This window comes from Acipenser ruthenus, chromosome 24, assembly GCF_902713425.1.
Source record: "Acipenser ruthenus chromosome 24, fAciRut3.2 maternal haplotype, whole genome shotgun sequence".
Classification (NCBI taxonomy): domain Eukaryota; kingdom Metazoa; phylum Chordata; class Actinopteri; order Acipenseriformes; family Acipenseridae; genus Acipenser; species Acipenser ruthenus.
In genome coordinates this window covers 8122742-8146097 of record NC_081212.1, presented here as the reverse complement: position 1 = coordinate 8146097, position 23356 = coordinate 8122742, and the positions used below count along the sequence as shown (strand labels likewise).

The window sequence follows — 23356 nt, the reverse complement described above, 5'->3', positions numbered from 1 at the left end:
ATATTTTTTATTTTCCCCAAAATAGGCAGTGTTAATCACAGGTATGTCAAACTGTATAAAAGAGCAAGTGTAGTTATAAAATGTCTTTAAAAAATAGTTTGCCGAAGCTGTTGTTAGTTTAGACTTGACTGTAGAAAGCGTTCAATGATGAAAAGTTTATGCTAATGAGGTAATCGTTAACCTTTCTCTCAATTCGTTACAAACATGCCTTCATAGACGAAAATCGCTGGGGCTTAACAACGCATCTGAATTATCTCTTATGAATAGCAACTGCTGTTAACTAGACGGTTATGTGCTTCTGTTTTCTCATTTCGACAGGCGTTAACCCTTTATGAATAGAGCCAAATGTGTGGTGCACAGCTGTGTTCTATGATTCTTTCAGTTAAGTTCCATTGTTAGTGAATATTGTAACCTTAGAGAAAAAACTGCAAATGTATAAACCCAGCTATAAGGAAATCAATGGAAGAAAACTTATGAAATCACAATTCTGCAGCTTTTTTCCAGTTTTGCTCTGTACATTTTTTGGGAAAGGTGTGTTCTGATAATATAATGTATGTGTATGTCTGAATAGGCAATGGTGTGGACATTTCATTTTGATGGGCACTGGGTACACCCCCAGCTGTCTCTCATGCTGTGCCATGGCAATGCCACACTAGAAGCACACTCTTCATGTGTCTCTGTTTCTCTCCCACAGGCCTGAGCTACTCAGCACAGCTAGAGAAGAGCTCCTATTGGATAACCCTTCCTCGCAAGGTAGAGTCAGCCTTCTGTTCTTCAGCACACAATTAATGGAGGGAGTGGACCATGCTGGTTTGAAATGCTAAACTGGACTGACCACCTTTTAAAATCTATTTTCTTACTACTTATTAAATTAGTTTAAATCTTTTTGGGTACTTGTTAATTAGCGATCAAAAAAGATCACTAGACAGGGTTACCACATGACTCCATGTACACTAGGACAGTTTGGGGCAGTTCAACTTACACCCCAAGGCATTCTGGTAAGTGTAGTCCTCTGTGAAAGGTTCCTGAGACAGATCAAAAGTACCAGAATGCATTGCGATGTGAGTTAGAAAAAAAGGATGCCCAAACCACACTGTCCTTGTGTACATGGAGTCACATGGTAAGCCAAGCAATAGATCTTTTTTTTTATTTTGCTGCTGCTTCCTAGTACCAAATCACTTCCTGTGCTGTGGGTCACGTGGTCTGATAGCAGCTGCAGATTGGAGTGAGACGGCACAGATTACACTTTCAATCTGTAGTGTTACTTTCAAAATAGCTGTACGAGTCATTTCCTTTGCCTGCCGAATGTAAGGCATCAGACTCCAACACCCAGTCTGTAACTCTTCTCATGTGATATGCCTTGTGATACCAGTATGGGATTAGGAGTGACAGTCCCCCCTTTTCAACAGGATGGAATAATGTATCTGTTTTTATCCTTGATTTACAATCCTTCCATATGAATTTAGAAAATAATGAAAGTATTTGAGTAAATATTTTTGGTTGTCAGCCACCTGTTCATGTTTACAATGGCCCATATATAAGCAATTATATTGGCATGTTGGTATATGGAGGAATCCAGCATTTAAAATGAGGAAGATATACTAGTAAATGCAATATGGGAACATTTTGGAATAAAGGAAGTGAAAGACTTATACTTTAATAGCAAATGTCCATCTCTTAGCGCCCTTAAAGATGAATAGACCATCCCACCAAACTTCAGTACACACTCAAATAAAGCTACAGGTCCAGATCTAACAATTACAGGACCCACTATTTTAGAAACGTTCCTTTTAAAATGCCCCCATAACAAAGCTGTTGTGTCAGAAATGTATAAACTAATTAGAAGTGTCCGCACTCTTCGTTACTCTGCTAACCGAGCTGAGGGCAGTAGCTGGATGCTGATTTACTGGCTCTGTTTTTGTGTTTGTAGTAAGAGAGGAGTGGTATGCCAGGATCACCAAACTCAGAAAGCTGGTGGATGAGCTTTTCTGCAAGAAGTACGGTACGTACAGCAGAGTGTCAGCGGAGAGCAGCGTTTTATTAACCTGTCCCTCCTGCTTCAACAAATGATGATGAACTAGACATTGATTATGTCCAGCTTTAATATTACACATAGATCTGTTGAAATAAATCATTGTTTGCAAAATTATTGATAAGAGGTTTTGTACGTATGGAAAGGGATTGATTTGCATAACATGTAGTTTACATGCATGCTTGTTAGGGAGGTGCCTGGATATAACGAAAGGGCTCTATAGAACATGTTTAATATCCATACTAAACTAAGTGAGAGTCTGATTTCTCAGTGTTGATTTCATCATCCGTTCTCCTGTGCTTTTACTACTTGACCTTATATTTAATTCTTAGTTGTAACAGATATTTGGTTCCCTCATATCACCTTTTTATTGTAGTAAAACCCCAGCTGAATTAATTTAAAGTTAATTTGTATTTGGGATTCACCACGGTTTAGATGATGAAAATAGACCCCTATCTATTATTAGCAACTGTAGAAAATCACTGGCCTTACTTGGACAGGTACTTGTGGAGCAGCGAGTATTGAACAGTGCTGGGCTGAGGCCAGGGTTGCATGTCATAGTTTAGAAATGTAATAAATTCAGTGACAAGCATTTCCATCAGAAGTCTTTTTCAGTGTATCTGTTTCTAAATGTAGCACTACTGGGGGTTGAACAGTTTTGGATGAGCTGACAGTCTGTGTGGTTTTCTCATTAGGGGAGGCCCTTGGCAAGCCGGGGCCCCTGCCCGTCCCGTACCAGAAGTTTGAGGCCCATCCGCATGAGCTCTTTGTGGAGGGGCTGCCGGAAAGCATCCCGTTCAGGAGCCCCTCCTGGTACGGCATTCCCCGTCTCGAGAAGATCCTGCAGCTCAGCGGCACACTCCAGTTCATCATCCGCAGGTAGGAGTGATCTTTAAAACTGGTGACCTGGAAGTGACGTGCATCGCTCTCAAGGGCTCTCTGCTGGGCTGATGGTTATCTCTCACTGATCTTTACTAACTGGTGACTGTACCTGGAAGTGACGTGCATCGATCAGTTGCAGGCAGGATGGAGAGCTGTGTAGATGTGTCTTGGATATATGTGGTAACGAGAAGTACCCGGCTCTGTGACATGTATTAGAGAATGGAATTATATTAACTTATAGTAAATGTGCTCTGTGCTTGTACCCGCAATAGTGTCAGGACTCTCTATACTGCCTTCTGACCTTGATTAACATCAAACCAGCCCAGCGTTACAAGATCCTCCCCATCCCTTCAGAACCTCATACTGCACTACTGAGTACTATTTCAAATGTTGTATTCAATTCCATTTGTGATGCTCTCTTTGTTAAGGTACGTCATCCTGAATTCAGGAACAGCTATCCCGTTCTAGTTGCCAGGTTTTCTTTCAGCAGAGACGTATGTGACACAGACTAGATCAGCAAAGTTTGTATTCTTGTAAAAGCCAGTGCCATTTAGTCTGTTGTGTAGAGATACTACGTTCTGATAGCAATACAATAAGAGTTTAAATCAGATTCACTAAATGTGACAAGTTCTTTACCCCAAGTAGACACTTTGCTAATCTAGCCTGGATTACATTTGTCTACAGCTCAAGAACCTAAACTCCAATCAAAGCACCTTAAGACAGAGTATATCAAGAACTGACTTAAACACAAGATGTGGGTCACTACAGTAGGAGGCTGTGTGGTCCAGTGGTTAAAGAAAAGGGCTTGTAACCAGGAGGTCCCCAGTTCAAATCCCAGCTCAGCCACTGACTCATTGTGTGACCCTGAGCAAGTCACTTAACCTCCTTGTGCTCCATCTTTCGGGTGAGACGTTGTTATAAGTGACTCTGCAACTGATTCATAGTTGACACACCCTAGTCTTGTATTTTGTAAAGCGCTTTCTGATGGTGGTCCACTATGAAAGGCGCTATATAAAAAATAAAGATTATTATTACAATAAAGACCACTCAGAGTGATTGTAGACATCATACAATAGCACAGTAAAAAGTGAAAAAGTCAAATGTACGTGCTGATGTTTTAATCAGTAGAGCAAGGGAAAGCTGTCCGTTAACGTGTTTACCTGCTCAAGCGCCTCTTTCTATGGTGGTGTTGTTGTGTTTAATGATGTTAATAAAGGGCTGAAAAAATCAACCAGGCTTGTGGACTGTAATACAGAGGTAATAATACAGAGGGCGGTGGTGTTGAATGATCTGCCTCTGTTCACATTATTGAAGTAGAGACCATGGTGGCAAGAGGAAGAGGCTAGCGAAATGAACACTGCTTTCAAACAGCGATCCGTGCAACAGTCCTGTCGAAGCGGAGCGAAAGAAACCCCGGGGCTTGCTATGCCAAGGAGTGGGAGAGCTGCAAACAGCAGATTACTGTAGTCATTCCTTTTTCAGTTGACAAGCATTGGGATACTAAAATATCATTGTTCTAACTCTGTCCAACTCTCACCCACTTCCTTTGATTTTAGGCCTGAACTGTTGTCCCAGGAGCAAACTGACACAGCCCAACTGAGACCCAACACAGAAGGTAAGAGGGAATGGTTTAATTCTAAAGTTAATAATGTTGAACAGCAGTTCCTAAGAACAGTCTTTGTTTTTGAGAATTGTAATAAGTTCATACGTCCTGTTTGAACAGCTCAGCTTCACTTCGCCGTCCTCTTTCCCAAAGTGCATGACATCTCGTATATAATAAGAGATCCCCTTCACACCACGGATTTACTTACAGTATGCAAGTTCTGAGGTGTAAAAACAAAGATATTTCAATTGTAAAACCTCCTTGTGTTTGTTTAGAAAATAATACATTTTCATGAAACAAATCAGTTATTACAAAAACTTCAAAATTAGTACAGTCAAAATAATAAGAGAGCAGTCAACTAAAAGACTAACCCGTGAAGATGTGTCCTATAAAACCCTAATCAGGTGTGACCCTGACGGAGACAGGAGCCGAAACGCTTGTCCACTTGACTTTCTTACTGAGGTTAATAGGGTCTGTTTCCTGTTCTAGTGAAGGAAGACTGGAACATCAGAATCTCAAAGCTGAGGAAACAAGTAGAAGAGGTTTTCAATTCCAAATTTGGTAAGCCTGAAAACGGGTACAGTCCAACTCTGATTCTGTATTGTAGTGCTGTTTTAGGATCACAGGTCCTGTGATGCATTTCGAGTTGCCGTAGTGCTCTCGCATCAATGCCATTCCCATGAAGCAGCGCAAAAACATCCACTATCCTTGCAGACAAAAGTGGAGGTGTTGAAAGCGGTGGATAATGCACCACTTTACAAGAAAAGGAAAGGTGTTGCTGCAGATTTCATCATACCCACGAACACTGTCAACCATTCTAAAAAAACAGCATGCAGTAATACAGGCTGATGAACAGCAAGCTGTGGGTGCAAGTCGTCAGCATTTCTGATTTGCTCAATACCCTGATGTTGAGGACGCCTTGCTTTAGTGGTTTAAAATGCCTGTGATCAGAATGGGACATGCAGATTTCAAGTGCAGTTCATTTGCAATGTACACTTTTCAAAAGTTCACTTACTTTCAATAAAATGGACAGTACTTTTAAATGTATACTTTTCATTGTACTGTAATTGAAATTTGATTTCAGTGTTACTGTAACTTCAATAAAAACTGACAGTATGCATGTGCCTTAGTCTCCTGATAACACAAATTACTGATAATACATTTTTTTTTGCTGGTCCCTTGAAATTCGTATTAACGATAATCAACTGTTTATTTGCACAAGGGGGTTGTCAGCACTGTGGTTAGAGAATTGGAGCTGCGTGATTGGAAAGCAGGACTGAGTAGACCAGGATTCATATATTTGCAGTAGCTCTTGCCTGGTCAGATATCAGAACAGAATGTTTTTTTACAGCCATTGTACAAACAAGGAGAGCCCAATGTAACCATGTTGCTAAGAACAGATACTGCACACCTGCTGAAGGATTGTACAGGCCACCGCTCCCATTAGAACCTGTTAGTACCAACCACACTTAGAATTTCATAACGGAGCGTCATTGGCACATTGAATGTTCTATAAGCAGCTTAAATAAAAGACATTGAGCTACTTAGTTACTCAACAAAATTCCAGAGATCAAAATTTTTATAATGTAGAAAGTGAACTTTTTGTATCCTTTCACAAGCATTCCAAAAAATTATCAAAACTGAGATATGTAGTTCTGTTGGGCACACAGAAGTGTATAGCTATGGCCAAACGTTTTGCATCACCCTATGGAACTACATAATTTTGCTTCTTAAAGTCGAATGAAACCTGCTGAATAATGTTAACATATTAAATTTTGTAGTTTTCCATATACTTAACGAAAAACTGCCAAAAATGGAAAAATGTGACATTTTTAAATCTAACATGAAACACTATACTACTATTATGGCTTCCGGTGATATCATTTAGTAGTTTATCTGATTAGATGATGTTAAGTAAAATATCTAAATTCTGTTCATATAGTGTGTTTTTTTTGTGTTTGTTTGTTTTTTTTAATTATATCTCAATCCTAAAATTCAAGGTGATGCAAAACTTTTGTTCTTGCAGCTTTTGTTGTTACAGTTACAACACAGTTGTTCCTGTCTCCTGTAGTCGCTTCACTAACACAGAGCAGGGCCTCTGATACGATTGTAGCCGCTGAACACGTCACTCCTCCTTCCTTTCAGCTGAAGCTCTGGGGCTGCTGGAGCCAGTCAAGGTGCCCTACCCTGTGTTCGAGTCCAACCCTGACTCCCTGTTCGTGCAGGGCCTGCCCGCGGGGATCCCCTTCCGCAGCCCCACCTGGTTCGGTATCCCCCGTCTCGAGAGGATCGTCCGGGGCAGCGCCACGGTCAAGTTCGTGGTCAAGAGGTGAACCCAAGCTCTGTGTAAAGTCATTGCAGCTACACAATGAATGCAGGAATCTGCTTTGCACTGCCATTAGCTGCCGGGGGTGCAGTGATACACTATAGGCAGGTCACAGTACCATGGGTATCATGATTAGGGCTTGGTTTCTCACGGTAAAAAATGGCTTATTTCATGGCATTTCACGGTCTAAAAATAGGTATTTCAAAATTTCATTTGGTATTTCATTTTCAAAATTTATCATTTTAAGCTTTTCTAAAAAACAGTAAATGCTAAATTGTAGAATATGTATGTACATTTTACACTATTCTTTCGGAAATGGAAATTTTCACAGGGAACTGCATATTTCACAGCAATGGATACATTTCACGGAAGTCCGGGATAACCGTGAAAAGAATCAAGTCTTAGTCATGATGCATGTGAGGGTCCTGATGGGCTACTCGTGTGATGCATAGAAATATCAGATGGTCTGGATTATTTTGTTAAAGGACAGAAATTCAATGGATAGAGAGAGTGTGTGTTCATACCAACAATAAAACCCACGTATCCTTCATTCAAGAACTGCAGTGACCTATGTTGTGCTTTTGGTCTTGTATCGTCATGATGCCTCTATAACTATGTGATATATCATGTAAAGAAATGATCACGATTCATCGATAAGCAGGTGAAATGACCAAGCAAGTGTAGCACTATCTGCTCAGTTTGTAAGTGTGGTGTTTGTAACTTTGAGGTTCTGCTGCATTTCCTGTCAACCCCCTATTGTGGTTATCCCGGGATTATCACAATGAGTGTTGAAGCAATCCAAGGGTGTTCCCTGGTGCTGTCAAACCTGATGAAAGATGCAGCTTATCCAGGCAGGGTACAGGTTCATCAAACCCCAAAGTTCCCCAACAACTAAAACAACCATTTCATGCATGGCAACCTCATATGGGATGGATACAAATAAAAAAACTCTTCAAGTCTTTACATGGGGACATGTGGAAGACGCAAATGCATGATGACCTTGTATGAGGAAGTAATTTTAAGCAATGGAAAAACATTACAAAACTTTTCAATGAAAAATATGTTGTGTCTATTTTCAGCTATTTTCAGTATTTCATGCATACTTTATCAGGACCTTTCCATTGCACTGGGTGCTCAGTCCATTTCAATATGCAAACTAGGCTAATCAGCCAGTCAGCTTTTAACTTTATTAGGGCATATCTGTTCCAACCCTGTTAATTCCATACACAGCTAGCATCTCATTTATATTGTGCTCATCATGGCCAATACAATATATAGACATACAGACTATTTTAGTATCAGGCATCAGTAGCTTTTACTGCTTAGTAAAGATTTTTTTTTATTTTTATTTTTTTTTTGCTTCAGGCCTGATCTGGTGATTCCATTTTTGCCTCCCGGTTTAGCAGAAAAAATCAATACAGAAGGTAAGAAATCTTATACTTCTGCTGTCTGCAGTGATTGTAGTATTTAGTGCTCATGAAGTGGGGCACAGCAACACTTGCTAAAATCAGACACAGCACTGGCAAGCGTGCACAGCATAAATATAACTGCGACCACTGGGAGTCTGGAGACCCACTGCAGTATCATTCAGTCAACACAACCACGATTTCAAACTGCACGCATGCATATCAGTTTAATAAGCAAATAATGAACGAAAGAGTTACACACATATAACTTGAACATTTATTATTGGACACAACAATGTAGCACCTAGTTATAAACAGAAATCAGTTACCTAATGTTCAGGGAGATAGCTCAGGTAAAACGATCGTCAGGTAGCTTTCTTTACTCGCGCTCTCGAGTTACTGTCTTATATATCTTGCCTAACTGTGTGTGTGTGAAGCTGAACTTCACTGTCAACTCTGCTTACTTTCCGTTTTCCTAACAATATTTAAACACTATCAGTTGCATGGCATGAGTTAAAATGTTGTTCCAGACATAGAACACACATCTCTTCCACACAAGGTCAAATGTACCCCACTTTATCAATTCCTTGTTCCTCTGTGTCCTGAGCTGGAAAGCATCCTCCCACCTTACAGCTGAGCTCGAGCACAGTGTTCTCAAGTGTGCTCACAATGTTTCTTTCACCTTCGTTGACCCCTCCATGTCTCAATGAAGATGGAAGGGGATGGTTAGTGTGGTGTAACTGCATCTCCTCCACTGGTTACCTTACAGCTGAGCTCGAGCACAGTGTGCTCACGATGTGTGTTTAACCTTTGTTGACCCCTCCATGTCTCTATAAGTGGGTGGTTAGTGTGGTGTAACTGCATCTCTTCCACTGGTTCACTGGCAGGTACTAATAATAAAGAAGGTGCTGCTCCAACCCTCGCCCAGACGAATGGCTCAAACACCCCCTTCAAACCTAGAGGAAGGGAGTTCTCTTTCGGTAAGTCAACCTAAAACTAACCCCTACACCAGACCCGTATTCTGCATGGAAGGTGGGTTGTCTGCCATCTATTAGTGCTTTACTTTGTATCCTCAGCAGTCTTCTTCAATTAATTAAGTTCCTTGTATTCTTTTGCAGAGGCATGGAACGCCAAAATAACTGACCTGAAGCAGAAAGTTGAGACACTGTTCAGTGAGAAGTGTGGTAGGTGTAGTTCATCTGTGCTGGCTGTCTTCAAATCACAGGCTGCAGTCTGATTAGGTGATATGTCAAACAGAGAGCCTGTTTCTTCTATAAGTGTAACATTGTGATACCACATTCGGCCATAGTTTACTACCTGCCCTCCAACCAGCCCCCTGCTACTACCTGCCCTCCAACCAGCCCCTGCTACTACCTGCCCTCCAACCAGCCCCCTGCTACTACCTGCCCTCCAACCAGCCCCCTGCTACTACCTGCCCTCCAACCAGCCCCCTGCTACTACCTGCCCTCCAACCAGCCCCTGCTACTACCTGCCCTCCAACCAGCCCCCTGCTACTACCTGCCCTCCAACCAGCCCCCTGCTACTACCTGCCCTCCAACCAGCCCCTGCTACTACCTGCCCTCCAACCAGCCCCCTGCTACTACCTGCCCTCCAACCAGCCCCCTGCTACTACCTGCCCTCCAACCAGCCCCCTGCTACCTACCTGCCCTCCAACCAGCCCCCTGCTACTACCTGCCCTCCAACCAGCCCGCTGCTACTACCTGCCCTCCAACCAGCCCCCTGCTACTACCTGCCCTCCAACCAGCCCCCTGCTACTACCTGCCCTCCAACCAGCCCCCTGCTACTACCTGCCTCCAACCAGGGTTCGTTATACAGTGTGATTACCTGAGCAGCGCAGGTTGGAGGGGTCAGTCTGGCTGTGTGGGTTCGTTATACAGTGTGATTACCTGAGCAGTGCAGGTTGGAGGGGTCAGTCTGGCTGTGTGGGTTCATTATACAGTGTGATTACCTGAGCAGCGCAGGTTGGAGGGGTCAGTCTGGCTGTGTGGGTTCGTTAAACTATGTGATTACCTGAGCAGTGCAGGTTGGAGGGGTCAGTCTGGCTGTGTGGGTTCGTTAAACTATGTGATTACCTGAGCAGTGCAGGTTGGAGGGGTCAGTCTGGCTGTGTGTGTTCGTTATACAGTGTGATTTCCTGAGCAGCGCAGGTTGGAGGGGTCAGTCTGGCTGTGTGGGTTCGTTATACAGTGTGATTACCTGAGCAGCGCAGGTTGGAGGGGTCAGTCTGGCTGTGTGGGTTCGTTATACAGTGTGATTACCTGAGCAGCGCAGGTTGGAGGGGTCAGTCTGGCTGTGTGGGTTCGTTATACAGTGTGATTACCTGAGCAGTGCAGGTTGGAGGGGTCAGTCTGGCTGTGTGTGTTCGTTATACAGTGTGATTACCTGAGCAGCGCAGGTTGGAGGGGTCAGTCTGGCTGTGTGGGTTCATTATAGTGTGATTACCTGAGCAGCGCAGGTTGGAGGGGTCAGTCTGGCTGTGTGGGTTCATTACAGTGTGGTAACCTGAGCAGCGCAGGTTGGAGGGGTCAGTCTGGCTGTGTGGGTTCGTTATACAGTGTGATTACCTGAGCAGTGCAGGTTGGAGGGGTCAGTCTGGCTGTGTGGGTTCATTATAGTGTGATTACCTGAGCAGCGCAGGTTGGAGGGGTCAGTCTGGCTGTGTGGGTTCATTACAGTGTGGTAACCTGAGCAGCGCAGGTTGGAGGGGTCAGTCTGGCTGTGTGGGTTCATTATACAGTGTGATTACCTGAGCAGTGCAGGTTGGAGGGGTCAGTCTGGCTGTGTGGGTTCATTATAGTGTGGTAACCTGAGCAGCGCAGGTTGGAGGGGTCAGTCTGGCTGTGTGGGTTCGTTATACAGTGTGATTACCTGAGCAGTGCAGGTTGGAGAGGTCAGTCTGGCTGTGTGGGTTCATTATACAGTGTGATTACCTGAGCAGTGCAGGTTGGAGGGGTCAGTCTGGCTGTGTGGGTTCATTATACAGTGTGATTTCCTGAGCAGCGCAGGTTGGAGGGGTCAGTCTGGCTGTGTGGGTTCATTATAGTGTGATTACCTGAGCAGCGCAGGTTGGAGGGGTCAGTCTGGCTGTGTGGGTTCATTATACAGTGTGATTACCTGAGCAGTGCAGGTTGGAGGGGTCAGTCTGGCTGTGTGGGTTCGTTATACAGTGTGATTACCTGAGCAGTGCAGGTTGGAGGGGTCAGTCTGGCTGTGTGGGTTCATTATACAGTGTGATTACCTGAGCAGTGCAGGTTGGAGGGGTCAGTCTGGCTGTGTGGGTTCATTATACAGTGTGATTTCCTGAGCAGTGCAGGTTGGAGGGGTCAGTCTGGCTGTGTGGGTTCATTATAGTGTGATTACCTGAGCAGCGCAGGTTGGAGGGGTCAGTCTGGCTGTGTGGGTTCATTATACAGTGTGATTACCTGAGCAGTGCAGGTTGGAGGGGTCAGTCTGGCTGTGTGGGTTCATTATAGTGTGGTAACCTGAGCAGTGCAGGTTGGAGGGGTCAGTCTGGCTGTGTGGGTTCATTATAGTGTGGTAACCTGAGTTCATTTTGCCGTGTGTTTCAGCGGAGGCCCTGGGCCTGGCTGAGCCGGTTAAGGTCCCGTACGTCCTGTTTGAGTCGTTCCCCGGGGATTTCTACGTGCTGGGCCTCCCCGACGGAGTGCCCTTCAGACGGCCGTCCACCTTCGGCATCCCCCGGCTCGAGAAGATCCTGCGCAACAAGGCCAAGATCACCTTCGTCATCAGCAAGTAAGAAAGCAGTCAGCACTGACGTTACCATGACGTGGGAGTCTATGAGGTTGTCTGTCACCACAACAGGCAAACATCACTTCATACAATGAATTCAAGTATATATATATATACTGTACATATCACAAGGCCTGACTTTCACAACAGTAATTTTTTTTTTTTTTTCTGCACAGCTCTGGCAAAAAGTTTTGCATCACCTACAATTGTAGGATTGAGACATAATACATTTTTTTAAACTATATGAACATAATTTAGATCTTTTATTTAACATCATGTAATCAAAGAAACCACAAAATGATGTCGCAAAAGTCTACCGGAAGCCATAGTAGTAGTACATTATTTCATGTTAGATTTCCTACAAAGTGGTATGTAATTCCGTATGTAACATTATTCAGCAGGTTTCATCCGACTTTATGAAGCAAAATTTGTTAATTCTATAGGGTGATGAGAAACTTTTGGTCATAGCTGTACATTAAGTTGGTATCCAAAATGTCGTTGAGACTTCCAGTGTCCCAGTTTTGGGAGGCCTCTCCTCCACTCACCAAGCTCTTTGCTTTTGTTTCGCAGGCCTGACATGTTTGAAGCAGCCGTGAAGGAAGCAGCTGCAAACCGTCCCATAAGTGAGTGAAAAACAGAACGATCACACGCTCTCTCCAGCAGGGCGTTGTTAGGCTGTATTTATTCTTTCACAGTAAAAAATATTACGCTGTAAAAATAGGTATTTCAAGATATTTCATGATTAAGCATAATATTTATTGTTGCAGAAAAACAAAAATAGCATTGTCAGATTCAAAATTGATTATTATACAACAGGTGTTCCTAAATATTTAAATGTTGACCTGAAAAACAGTAAATGCTAAATTGTAGAAAAATTGGGGTTTTTTTTGTCCACCTTTTAAAGATATTCTATTTTCACCTGTGAATTATCAAACAAAATAAAAACACAATTAAATGTAAAAATAACAACACACATGTGAAATGTCCCCTTCTTGTGCTGGACAGAGCGATCTTTAGCAGAAGTATTTCCAATCTGTGATGCAGATGTTGTCTTTTTGGTTGACGACATTTTAAAGAAATCATGCAGCTTTATTCAGTGTGTTAAATTATTTACAGGAAGCAAACTAAACCAGCTGAGAGGTTCCTAAATGCAGTGTAACAAGTAGTGCGTCAATAAGGCAAACGTTTGCTGTATTTATTTTTAAGTGATAGAAAATATGCATATTTAGACTATTCTTTCAGAAATGGGAATTTTCACGAGGAACTATGTATTTCACAGCAATAGTCAATTTCACAGAAATTGTGAAATCTGTGATAATCCTGGAAAAAATACAGCCTTATTGTTAGTAACTGTTTTAACAAACTTTTTATATCAGAATATTGATGACACAGACCACATGCTTTGAGGTAGTCTTCACATTTGGCATACAGCTTTATACAACAAGTCTTGAGATCAGTGACGTTTTTTCCCTTACATCATCTTCAAATCCAAATTTGTTCCAAATTATACCAGGTTGCTAAGCAGAATTCTTTACATTAAACTTTTTAAACATGCTTTATTTTCCATACATTGTTATTTATACAGAATATAACCTCTGGGCAGATCAAGACATGGTTTTGATGTAGTATAAGTTTTTATATTGTATTATTATATGCATTTATTAAGTATCTAGAAGTGCAACGACAATTTATAATACCTGTTTCCTTTTTTAATTAACAGCAAGGACAAGCTTTGGATCCCCAGCTTTAACAGCAACAGAAAAACCCACAACGGTTCAAAATCCAGCAACATCAGGTATGCTATCATTGCACATCTAATGTGATTTATTACAGCTGGTGAAAAAGTGCTGTTGTAGCCCTCTAGTACCCAAATATTTTTTCTTTTAAAAAATCAGAACACTGTATTTATGTAATTTGATGCATTAGACTTAACGTTTGCAGTTAACAGAGTAAGTTATCAAAACAATATAGTTAAAGAGAAAATAACAGGTAGACACCAGTTAAATGCTTTAAAAAATTACAAAGTATCCTGTCTTCCACTGAGGGCAATGGCACTTAATGGGTTAACATCAAGCCTCCTTTGGGGGAACCCGATGCTTCATCCATTGCTATAAAATAGGGGTGTGACAATACAGTGATGTCACAATACAGTACGCATCATGATATTCAGGTCTCAATACAGTATGTGTCACAATACATGTGATGGTCCTGATGGGCTACTTGAATGATGCATAATAAGATCAAATGAGTCAGTTAATGGTGGATCATTTTGTTAAAAGACAAAAATGGGATACAGAAAAGAGAATCTATGAACTATACAACAAATGTATTCCTCATTCCAGAACCATTTGGTAAACTACAATGCGCTATGTTGTGCTTTTTTCACGATACACACAATCAATACCTCTATTACAATATGATGTATTGTGTAAAGAAAGCATCGCGATTGATCGATACACAATGAAATGTTGCACCCCTACGATGAAACACTCAATAGTTTAGTAATTGTATTAGAAACTATATGTGCAAAGTTAATGTCTAATATGTGCAGTAAGCAGCATACACTCATCCTCCTAATGGGATGTGGCAATGTGCTCCGCCCCTGTGTGCATTTCTGTGTTGTATGTTACGTGTTGTGTGTAAATGTTGGTGTATAGAGATTGGTACACAGGATATAAACGGGTCTGTGTTTCACGTGTGATTTAAATTGTATATTTGTATTTAGGCACGGGATTGCACATCACTGCACGTGCATTTAAAGTATAATATGTGAGCACGGGGTTGCACGTAATGAATTCACGTGCTGGGATTCAAGTGAATAATTAATTAGTAATTGAATCCCAGCACAACAGTATATATAGATGCACGTTTGACTCACTCGGGGTTGGGTGTTCGTGAGTGGAGAACGGGTGAGAGAGAGAAGAAATAAAGTGAAAGATAAAGGTATAACAATTGCTACAGCGTGCTGGAAGTGCCAGCACGGTACTTGTTTAAACGTTCGTCCACTTGTTTTGTGTGTTAGTACGTTTTGTTTGTCTCTTTATTTTGGCGTGAAGTGCCGTGTCCTGTTTTGTTTGTACAACCTTTTTATTTTCTGTTCTGTTTATTAAATGCTGAGCGAAACCATTCGCTCAGCTCCACCAAACCACACCTCTCTGTCGTTTTATTTCCTGCTTCTGGTCTGACGCCACCCACTCCGGCCGTCTTTGTGACATGGGAACATTGAGAGGTTTTCACACGTTCTCATCAGAGGTGGAGACCAGGAGACCACACCAAACCCAGGGAACCAAAACTCATTTAACCCTAAGAAATACTTCTCGTCGTTTGCTGTGGGGTTTAATTTGATGCTGTTTTTGCAGTTGGCATGTTCGAAGCATGTCCTCCAGTGTTTGGAAGTTTGATTTGAAACACGCCGACAGGAAAGTAAATGCCTGTTGTGGAAGCTGTTGTTAACTGGGCACAGTGTCTGCATTCCTGAGATTTCAGTTTGTTTTGTGTTCCAGGTAAAAGAGGCCCCAGTACAGCGCTAGCCATGGAGGACCTGAATATCATTCAAGTGACTGTCCCAGGTACAGAGCTGCCGCTGCGCTCCCAGTCCCATTGTAGTGCGCAGTGCTGCAGCTGTAGTGCACAGTGAAACACTGATACGCTTAGTAAGCTTGTCAAATAACGATGGAAGCAGAAACAACAATAGAGAATCACAGAGAACACACATTATAGGATATTTAACTGCTATATACTTTAATATAGGGAAAATGTAGATTCTATAAAGTATCTGTTTAACTTCTGCTATAGCATACAGGACAATGCAAGGTGTGTGTTTCTAGCTTTCATAAGGGTTTCATTATTACAATGGAGTGTACAGTATAGATAGTAGACATGGCAGATTGAAATGTTTATTTCTCCAGGTTAGTCAGTATGGTAGTTGCTCAGTCCCTTCTCTGTGATGATGCTTAGTTCTCCAGGTTAGTCAGTATGGTAGTTGCTCAGTCCCTTCTCTATGATGATGTTTATTTCTATAAGTTAGTCAGTATTGTAGTTGCTCACTCCCTTCTCTGTGATGATGCTTAGTTCTCCAGGTTAGTCAGTATGGTTGTTGCTCAGTCCCTTCTCTGTGATGATGTTTATTTCTCCAGGTTAGTCAGTATGGTTGTTGCTCAGTCCCTTCTCTGTGATGATGCTTAGTTCTCCAGGTTAGTCAGTATGGTAGTTGCTCAGTCCCTTCTCTGTGATGATGTTTATTTCTCCAGGTTAGTCAGTATGGTAGTTGCTCAGTCCCTTCTCTGTGATGATGTTTATTTCTCCAGGTTAGTCAGTGTGGTTGTTGCTCAGTCCCTTCTCTGTGATGATGCTTAGTTCTCCAGGTTAGTCAGTGTGGTTGTTGCTCAGTCCCTTCTCTGTGATGATGCTTAGTTCTCCAGGTTAGTCAGTATGGTAGTTGCTCAGTCCCTTCTCTGTGATGATGTTTATTTCTCCAGGTTAGTCAGTATGGTAGTTGCTCAGTCCCTTCTCTGTGATGATGCTTAGTTCTCCAGGTTAGTCAGTATGGTAGTTGCTCAGTCCCTTCTCTGTGATGATGTTTATTTCTCCAGGTTAGTCAGTATGGTTGTTGCTCAGTCCCTTCTCTGTGATGATGCTTAGTTCTCCAGGTTAGTCAGTATGGTAGTTGCTCAGTCCCTTCTCTGTGATGATGTTTATTTCTCCAGGTTAGTCAGTATGGTTGTTGCTCAGTCCCTTCTCTGTGATGATGCTTAGTTCTCCAGGTTAGTCAGTATGGTAGTTGCTCAGTCCCTTCTCTGTGATGATGTTTATTTCTCCAGGTTAGTCAGTATGGTTGTTGCTCAGTCCCTTCTCTGTGATGATGTTTATTTCTCCAGGTTAGTCAGTGTGGTTGTTGCTCAGTCCCTTCTCTGTGATGATGCTTAGTTCTCCAGGTTAGTCAGTATGGTAGTTGCTCAGTCCCTTCTCTGTGATGATGTTTATTTCTCCAGGTTAGTCAGTATGGTTGTTGCTCAGTCCCTTCTCTGTGATGATGTTTATTTCTCCAGGTTAGTCAGTGTGGTTGTTGCTCAGTCCCTTCGTAGTGACTCAAAGGGTTTGGTGTTTTTCAGATACGGAGAGCGAGAGATTGTCGAAGGTGGAGCGAGCTCGGCAGCTGAGGGAGCAGGTGAACGACCTGTTCAGCAGGAAATTCGGTAAGGAGGACGATCGCATTTGGTTTTGTTTTCATTTTTATGTGATTATGTAACCACATAATACAAAATAGTTTTTAAGATTGTTCTTTGAAATTCAGTACGACATTAATAAAATACAATATTAAAAAACCCAACAAGTAAAAAAGATGTAGTCGGTAGCAGTTAACTCAGCCAGCACATCAGAACACAGTTGTCAGCAGGGAAGCTCGCATAGGTCTTGGTCTCTTACGATGACCTTTAGTCTGACATTGATGAAGCAAAAATCCTTTGTTGGATAATGAACTAAAGCAACTGTTTTCCTGTCAGGGGGTTGCTGTGCAGAGCTGTGCTCCTGACAGGGTGCTGTGTAGAGCTGTGCTCCTGACAGAGTGCTGTGTAGAGCTGTGCTCCTGACAGGGTGCTGTGTAGAGCTGTGCTCCTGACAGGGTGCTGTGTAGAGCTGTGCTCCTGACAGGGTGCTGTGTAGAGCTGTGCTCCTGACAGGGTGCTGTGTAGAGCTGTGCTCCTGACAGGGTGCTGTGTAGAGCTGTGCTCCTGACAGGGGGGTGCTGTGTAGAGCTGTGCCCCTGACAGGGTGCTGTGTAGAGCTGTGCTCCTGTCAGGGGGGTGCTGTGTAGAGCTGTGCTCCTGACAGTGTGCTGTGTAGAGCTGTGCTCCTGACAGGGGGGTGCTGTGTAGAGCTGTGCTCCTGACAGAGTGCTGTGTAGAGCTGTGCTCCTGTCAGGGGGGTGCTGTGTAGAGCTGTGCTCCTGACAGTGTGCTGTGTAGAGCTGTGCTCCTGACAGGGGGGTGCTGTGTAGAGCTGTGCTCCTGACAGGGTGCTGTGTAGAGCCGTGCTCCTGTCAGGGGGGTGCTGTGTAGATCTGTGCTCCTGACAGGGGGGTGCTGTGTAGAGCTGTGCTCCTGACAGGGGGGTGCTGTGTAGAGCTGTGCTCCTGTCAGGGTGCTGTGTAGAGCTGTGCTCCTGACAGGGGGGTGCTGTGTAGAGCTGTGCTCCTGACAGGGGGGTGCTGTGTAGAGCTGTGCTCCTGACAGGGGGGTGCTGTGTAGAGCTGTGCTCCTGACAGGGTGCTGTGTAGAGCTGTGCTCCTGACAGGGGGGTGCTGTGTAGAGCTGTGCTCCTGACAGGGGGGTGCTGTGTAGAGCTGTGCTCCTGTCAGGGGGGTGCTGTGTAGAGCTGTGCTCCTGACAGGGTGCTGTGTAGAGCTGTGCTCCTGACAGGGGGGTGCTGTGTAGAGCTGTGCTCCTGACAGGGGGGTGCTGTGTAGAGCTGTGCTCCTGACAGGGGGGTGCTGTGTAGAGCTGTGCTCCTGACAGGGTGCTGTGTAGAGCTGTGCTCCTGACAGGGGGGTGCTGTGTAGAGCTGTGCTCCTGACAGGGGGGTGCTGTGTAGAGCTGTGCTCCTGACAGGGGGGTGCTGTGTAGAGCTGTGCTCCTGACAGGGGGGTGCTGTGTAGAGCTGTGCTCCTGACAGGGGGGTGCTGTGTAGAGCTGTGCTCCTGACAGGGGGGTGCTGTGTAGAGCTGTGCTCCTGACAGGGGGGTGCTGTGTAGAGCTGTGCTCCTGACAGGGTGCTGTGTAGAGCTGTGCTCCTGACAGGGGGGTGCTGTGTAGAGCTGTGCTCCTGACAGGGGGGGTGCTGTGTAGAGCTGTGCTCCTGACAGGGTGCTGTGTAGAGCTGTGCTCCTGACAGGGGGGTGCTGTGTAGAGCTGTGCTCCTGACAGGGGGTTGCTGTGCAGAGCTGTGCTCCTGACAGGGTGCTGTGTAGAGCTGTGCTCCTGACAGGGTGCTGTGTAGAGCTGTGCTCCTGACAGGGGGGTGCTGTGTAGAGCTGTGCTCCTGACAGGGGGGTGCTGTGTAGAGCTGTGCTCCTGACAGGGAGGTGCTGTGTAGAGCTGTGCTCCTGTCAGGGGCGGTGCTGTGTAGAGCTGTGCTCCTGACAGAGTGCTGTCTTCCTTGTCAGGTGAAGCGATCGGGGTGGATTTCCCAGTCAAGGTGCCCTACAGGAAGATCACCACTAACCCGGGCTGTGTGGTGGTGGATGGCATGCCCCCCGGAGTTGCTTTCAAGGCCCCCAGCTACCTGGACATCTCCTCCATGAGGATGATCCTGGAGTCGGCCGACTTCATCAAATTCACCGTCATACGGTAGCACCAGAAAAACTCCTGTTTACTGCAAACTACTGGCTTAGATCATCCAGGTTTACTGTGTAACCTGTGTTTCTGAAAATAAGCTCAGTTTGTGATAAGCAGCAATGTGCCCACATCTGATAAAGAACCATTGTAACATGATATTAAACAAGTAAGAAATGACATCTGAAAATGCAAATGCTTATCAAGTATTGTCTCTTTAAATAGCAGTACTACAAATGTTACAGTTTATATTAGGTCATTACTCTGATGAAAGCATTTGTCTGCTTGGACTATAGGTTTTCAGATTTTAGAAAGTTGATGCTGTTAATAACTATACACACTTTCAATAACCCCATCTCTTTTTTCGGTGCAAACGAAGAAAAATATTATTATGTGTTACAAATGCAGATCAGTGAGAATGTCCAATGTAGACAAGAATGTATTTACCAGGGTCTTCAATTGAACTCTTAACATGAGCACCAAACATGTTAAAGGTGATTGATACAGTTTCATTTGATCTCTTATCATGGGCACTAAACAGGTGATACAGTGATACAGAAATGGCCAGGCTGCCCGTGTCAGCGTGCCACTGTGTAATGTGATCATTGTGTTTCCCATAGGCCTTTCCCTGGACTTGTCGTCAGCAGTCGTAAGTACTAACTTGTTCTTTTATCACAGACTAGCAGAGATTCTAGGCAAGGTCAGCATTCATTGTGTTTATTTTGCTTTGGTGAGACGCAGCTTTTGAAGCTGCAGTGTCCTACAGTCTTATTGAAAAGATTAGGAGTGAATGTTTACTGCATTCTTTCATGGTTTAGCCGCCTTTGCACTCTGCTTCATCACCAACCAGACACTGTTGGCTTCCCGGTTTGTTTACATTACCTAGGGTAGTTTTATCTTCAGGCACCAGTTCAAATGGATTGATATTCATTTTAACTGGGTTTATATTCAAAGGATTGAGAAAATATAAGCAAACCACTGTTCCACAAGTCTGTTATTAATAAGAACTACTGTATTCATTAATAACTTCTTTATGAATTTATGGAATTGGACATTTACCATTGGCTATTACCATTACCCAGTACTGAAATGTGACTGAGTTTATGATTTAATATCTGATAGTAAATTAATATAACATTTCATCTTTTTTCTTCATAGAAGTTGTGGATCCTAGTGAGGCAGTGCAAGGTAAACCTGCAGATCACAGATATTAAAATAGCAGCTTTCTTCATGAGAGCCCTGGAAATGCTATTTCTTAATGGTGCGCTTGTCTCGTGTGTTTGCAGGAATGACTGAACATAGCAAAGCAGACATGCCTTCAGCACAAGGTGAGTCCACTTGGATTGTCCTTCTCCATTCCATTTCCAGTTACACAGATTTGGCTACTGGGGTAGTACGTTAAAATACTGTGTCAGGGTTCCCCGAGTGGCTCACCTGGTAAAAGCACGGCCGCATGGTGTGCAGGGTGAGCCATACAGTCAGGGGAGCGCAGGTTCACGTCCTGGCTGTGTGGTGTGCAGGGTGTCATACAGTCAGGGGAGTGCAGGTTCACGTCCTGGCTGTGTGGTGTGCAGGGTGAGTCATACAGTCAGGGGAGCGCAGGTTCACGTCCTGGCTGTGTGGTGTGCAGGGTGAGTCATACAGTCAGGGGAGTGCAGGTTCACATCCTGGCTGTGTGGTGTGCAGGGTGAGTCATACAGTCAGGGGAGCGCAGGTTCACGTCCTGGCTGTGTGGTGTGCAGGGTGAGTCATACAGTCAGGGGAGCGCAGGTTCACGTCCTGGCTGTGTGGTGTGCAGGGTGTCATACAGTCAGGGGAGTGCAGGTTCACGTCCTGGCTGTGTGGTGTGCAGGGTGAGTCATACAGTCAGGGGAGCGCAGGTTCGCGTCCTGGCTGTGTGGTGTGCAGGGTGAGTCATACAGTCAGGGGAGCGCAGGTTCGCGTCCTGGCTGTGTGGTGTGCAGGGTGAATCATACAGTCAGGGGAGCGCAGGTTCGCATCCTGGCTGTGTGGTGTGCAGGGTGAGTCATACAGTCAGGGGAGCGCAGGTTCGCGTCCTGGCTGTGCAACGTCGCCGGTCTTCACTGGGGATTCCGCAGGGAGCGTCTCAACGGCTCTGGCGCTCTCACGGGTTAGGGAGGCAAAACCGGTAAGTCTCCTTAACGCGCTACAGCAGACCCTGCCAGCCAGGCGCTTAGTGAGCTCAGACGGTCACCTGCAGGGCTGGCCTTTGTCCTCCAGATGCCGGTGGCTGGCTGACATCCGCTCTTATGTTCCTGGATGTAGAAGAGGAAGCTGTGTGGAGAATTGTTGTATTGCAGGGAACACAAATTGGGGGTAAAATAATTGGGCAGTCTAAATTTTAAAAGAATGTAGGTTCAAATGTAATCCCCTCTTAAATGTACTGTCCCCTTCGCGTTTTAGGATGTGGTGACTCAAAAATACATTTAGTATAACCACCCAGAACGATTGCAAACATTAAAATAAGGTAAGGGGACAATAATGCAAAATGCCAATTAAAGTGACTTGCCCTTTAAGATATATAGTTTCAAACCCAGTGATCCAAGTTAAGTCTGTCTGTCTGTCTGTCTATCTGTCTATCTGCTTGCTGTGCCTGAAGGGTCAGGCTCCATTTGTGGAGCAGAATGACACATCATTATACTATTACACTTGTCTACTGTAATGTCATGTGTTTTCTGCATGCTGTGAGAGGAGGGTCACGATGCTGATGGGTGTACAGTATGCTACTGACTTCCTCAGTGAAACCCATTGCTTTTACATTTGTTTTTGTTTTTTTTCAAGGGGATGCAGAGGGGGGAATGAAGGAGGAACACAAAGGATCCTGGTAGCACAACACCCAGGTGAATTACTGACAATTTAATATGCAGCAATAATAGAAGACAGGGATATACGACAACCACACTCTGCTTTCTCATTGCTTTTATATGCATTGTTCCTCATTATCTTGTAAAGCGCTTTGCGATGGTGGACCACTATGAAAGGCGCTATATAAAATAAATATTGATTGATTGATACTCAATAACAGAATTTCAAATAAAGCACAGCTGAGCTGACACTAATGAACGATGCCTGTTCAAAACCCTGCTCACTGATAAATCGCTTCACAGGGACGCTCGATCCCTGCTCTCAGTGTCAGTGGACTGCAAGGAATATATCAGACAGACAAAGTAAATAAATAACTTTAAAAAGCATTACTGGCCCTGCTGTGGTGTGTTCATCTGTGTTAATGATAATAAGAATAATTGTTGACACCTGCAGTTCCATTGTTATCAGCAATGCCATAACAATTGTATCCCTTAAATATTGAATAGGGTACTGTAAAATACAAGCTGATATCCACTCCAAATAAATAGCTGATTAAGGTGATCTATCTAATCTGATGCACTGAAATCTGACATGGCTGTATCAATATCAGGGTCTACTATATAGTGTATTATAAAGCATGCTCTTACTTGGTTTTGTTATTATTATTATTATTATTATTATTTGTTTATTTAGCAGACGCCTTTATCCAAGGCGACTTACAGAGACTAGGGTGTGTGAACTATGCATCAGCTGCAGAGTCACTTACAACTATGTCTCACCCAAAAGACAGAGCACAAGGAGGTTAAGTGACTTGCTCAGGATCACACAATGAGTCAGTGGCTGAGGTGGGATTTGAACCAGGGAGCTCCTGGTTACAAGCCCCTTTCTTTAACCACCGGACCACACAGCCTCCTGTTTAGAGCAAACTGCATGAACATAAGAACGTTAAAAAATGTACGAACGAGAGAAGGCGATTCGGCCCATTTAAGCTAATTTGGTTCCTAGTAGCTGAGTGATCTCAAAGCTTTGTCAAGTTGGCTCTTAAAGGATCCAAGTGATTCAGCCTCAACAACAAGACTAGGTAGCCCATTCCATAGCGTCACCACTCTGTGTAAAGAAGTGTCTCCTACCCTCTGTCCTATTTGAGGTGTCCTCACCTTCGATTTGGTTTTAGGTGTTTTT

At 43.9% G+C, this 23356-nt stretch overlaps 1 protein-coding gene across 4 annotated transcripts in view; it reads left to right on the top strand.

Moving 5' to 3' along the window:
• The window catches only part of LOC117970252 (general transcription factor II-I-like), a 92920-nt gene that overhangs the window by 64416 nt on the left and 5148 nt on the right, over positions 1–23356 (top strand). For 2 of the 4 annotated variants that reach the window (XM_058998330.1, XM_058998329.1), the window contains 19 exons: positions 695–753; positions 1931–2002; positions 2728–2911; positions 4471–4529; positions 5007–5078; positions 6663–6846; positions 8209–8267; positions 9137–9229; positions 9368–9433; positions 11840–12023; positions 12591–12643; positions 13741–13815; positions 15524–15589; positions 17132–17215; positions 19180–19363; positions 19969–19997; positions 20507–20536; positions 20635–20676; positions 22151–22209. In XM_058998330.1, coding sequence (XP_058854313.1) covers positions 695–753; positions 1931–2002; positions 2728–2911; positions 4471–4529; positions 5007–5078; positions 6663–6846; positions 8209–8267; positions 9137–9229; positions 9368–9433; positions 11840–12023; positions 12591–12643; positions 13741–13815; positions 15524–15589; positions 17132–17215; positions 19180–19363; positions 19969–19997; positions 20507–20536; positions 20635–20676; positions 22151–22197 — 1642 coding nt within the window. In that variant the 3' untranslated portion in view covers positions 22198–22209. The remainder of the gene's footprint in view (positions 1–694; positions 754–1930; positions 2003–2727; positions 2912–4470; positions 4530–5006; positions 5079–6662; positions 6847–8208; positions 8268–9136; positions 9230–9367; positions 9434–11839; positions 12024–12590; positions 12644–13740; positions 13816–15523; positions 15590–17131; positions 17216–19179; positions 19364–19968; positions 19998–20506; positions 20537–20634; positions 20677–22150; positions 22210–23356) is intronic. The other 2 variants (XM_058998332.1, XM_058998333.1) reach the window with 2 other exon arrangements.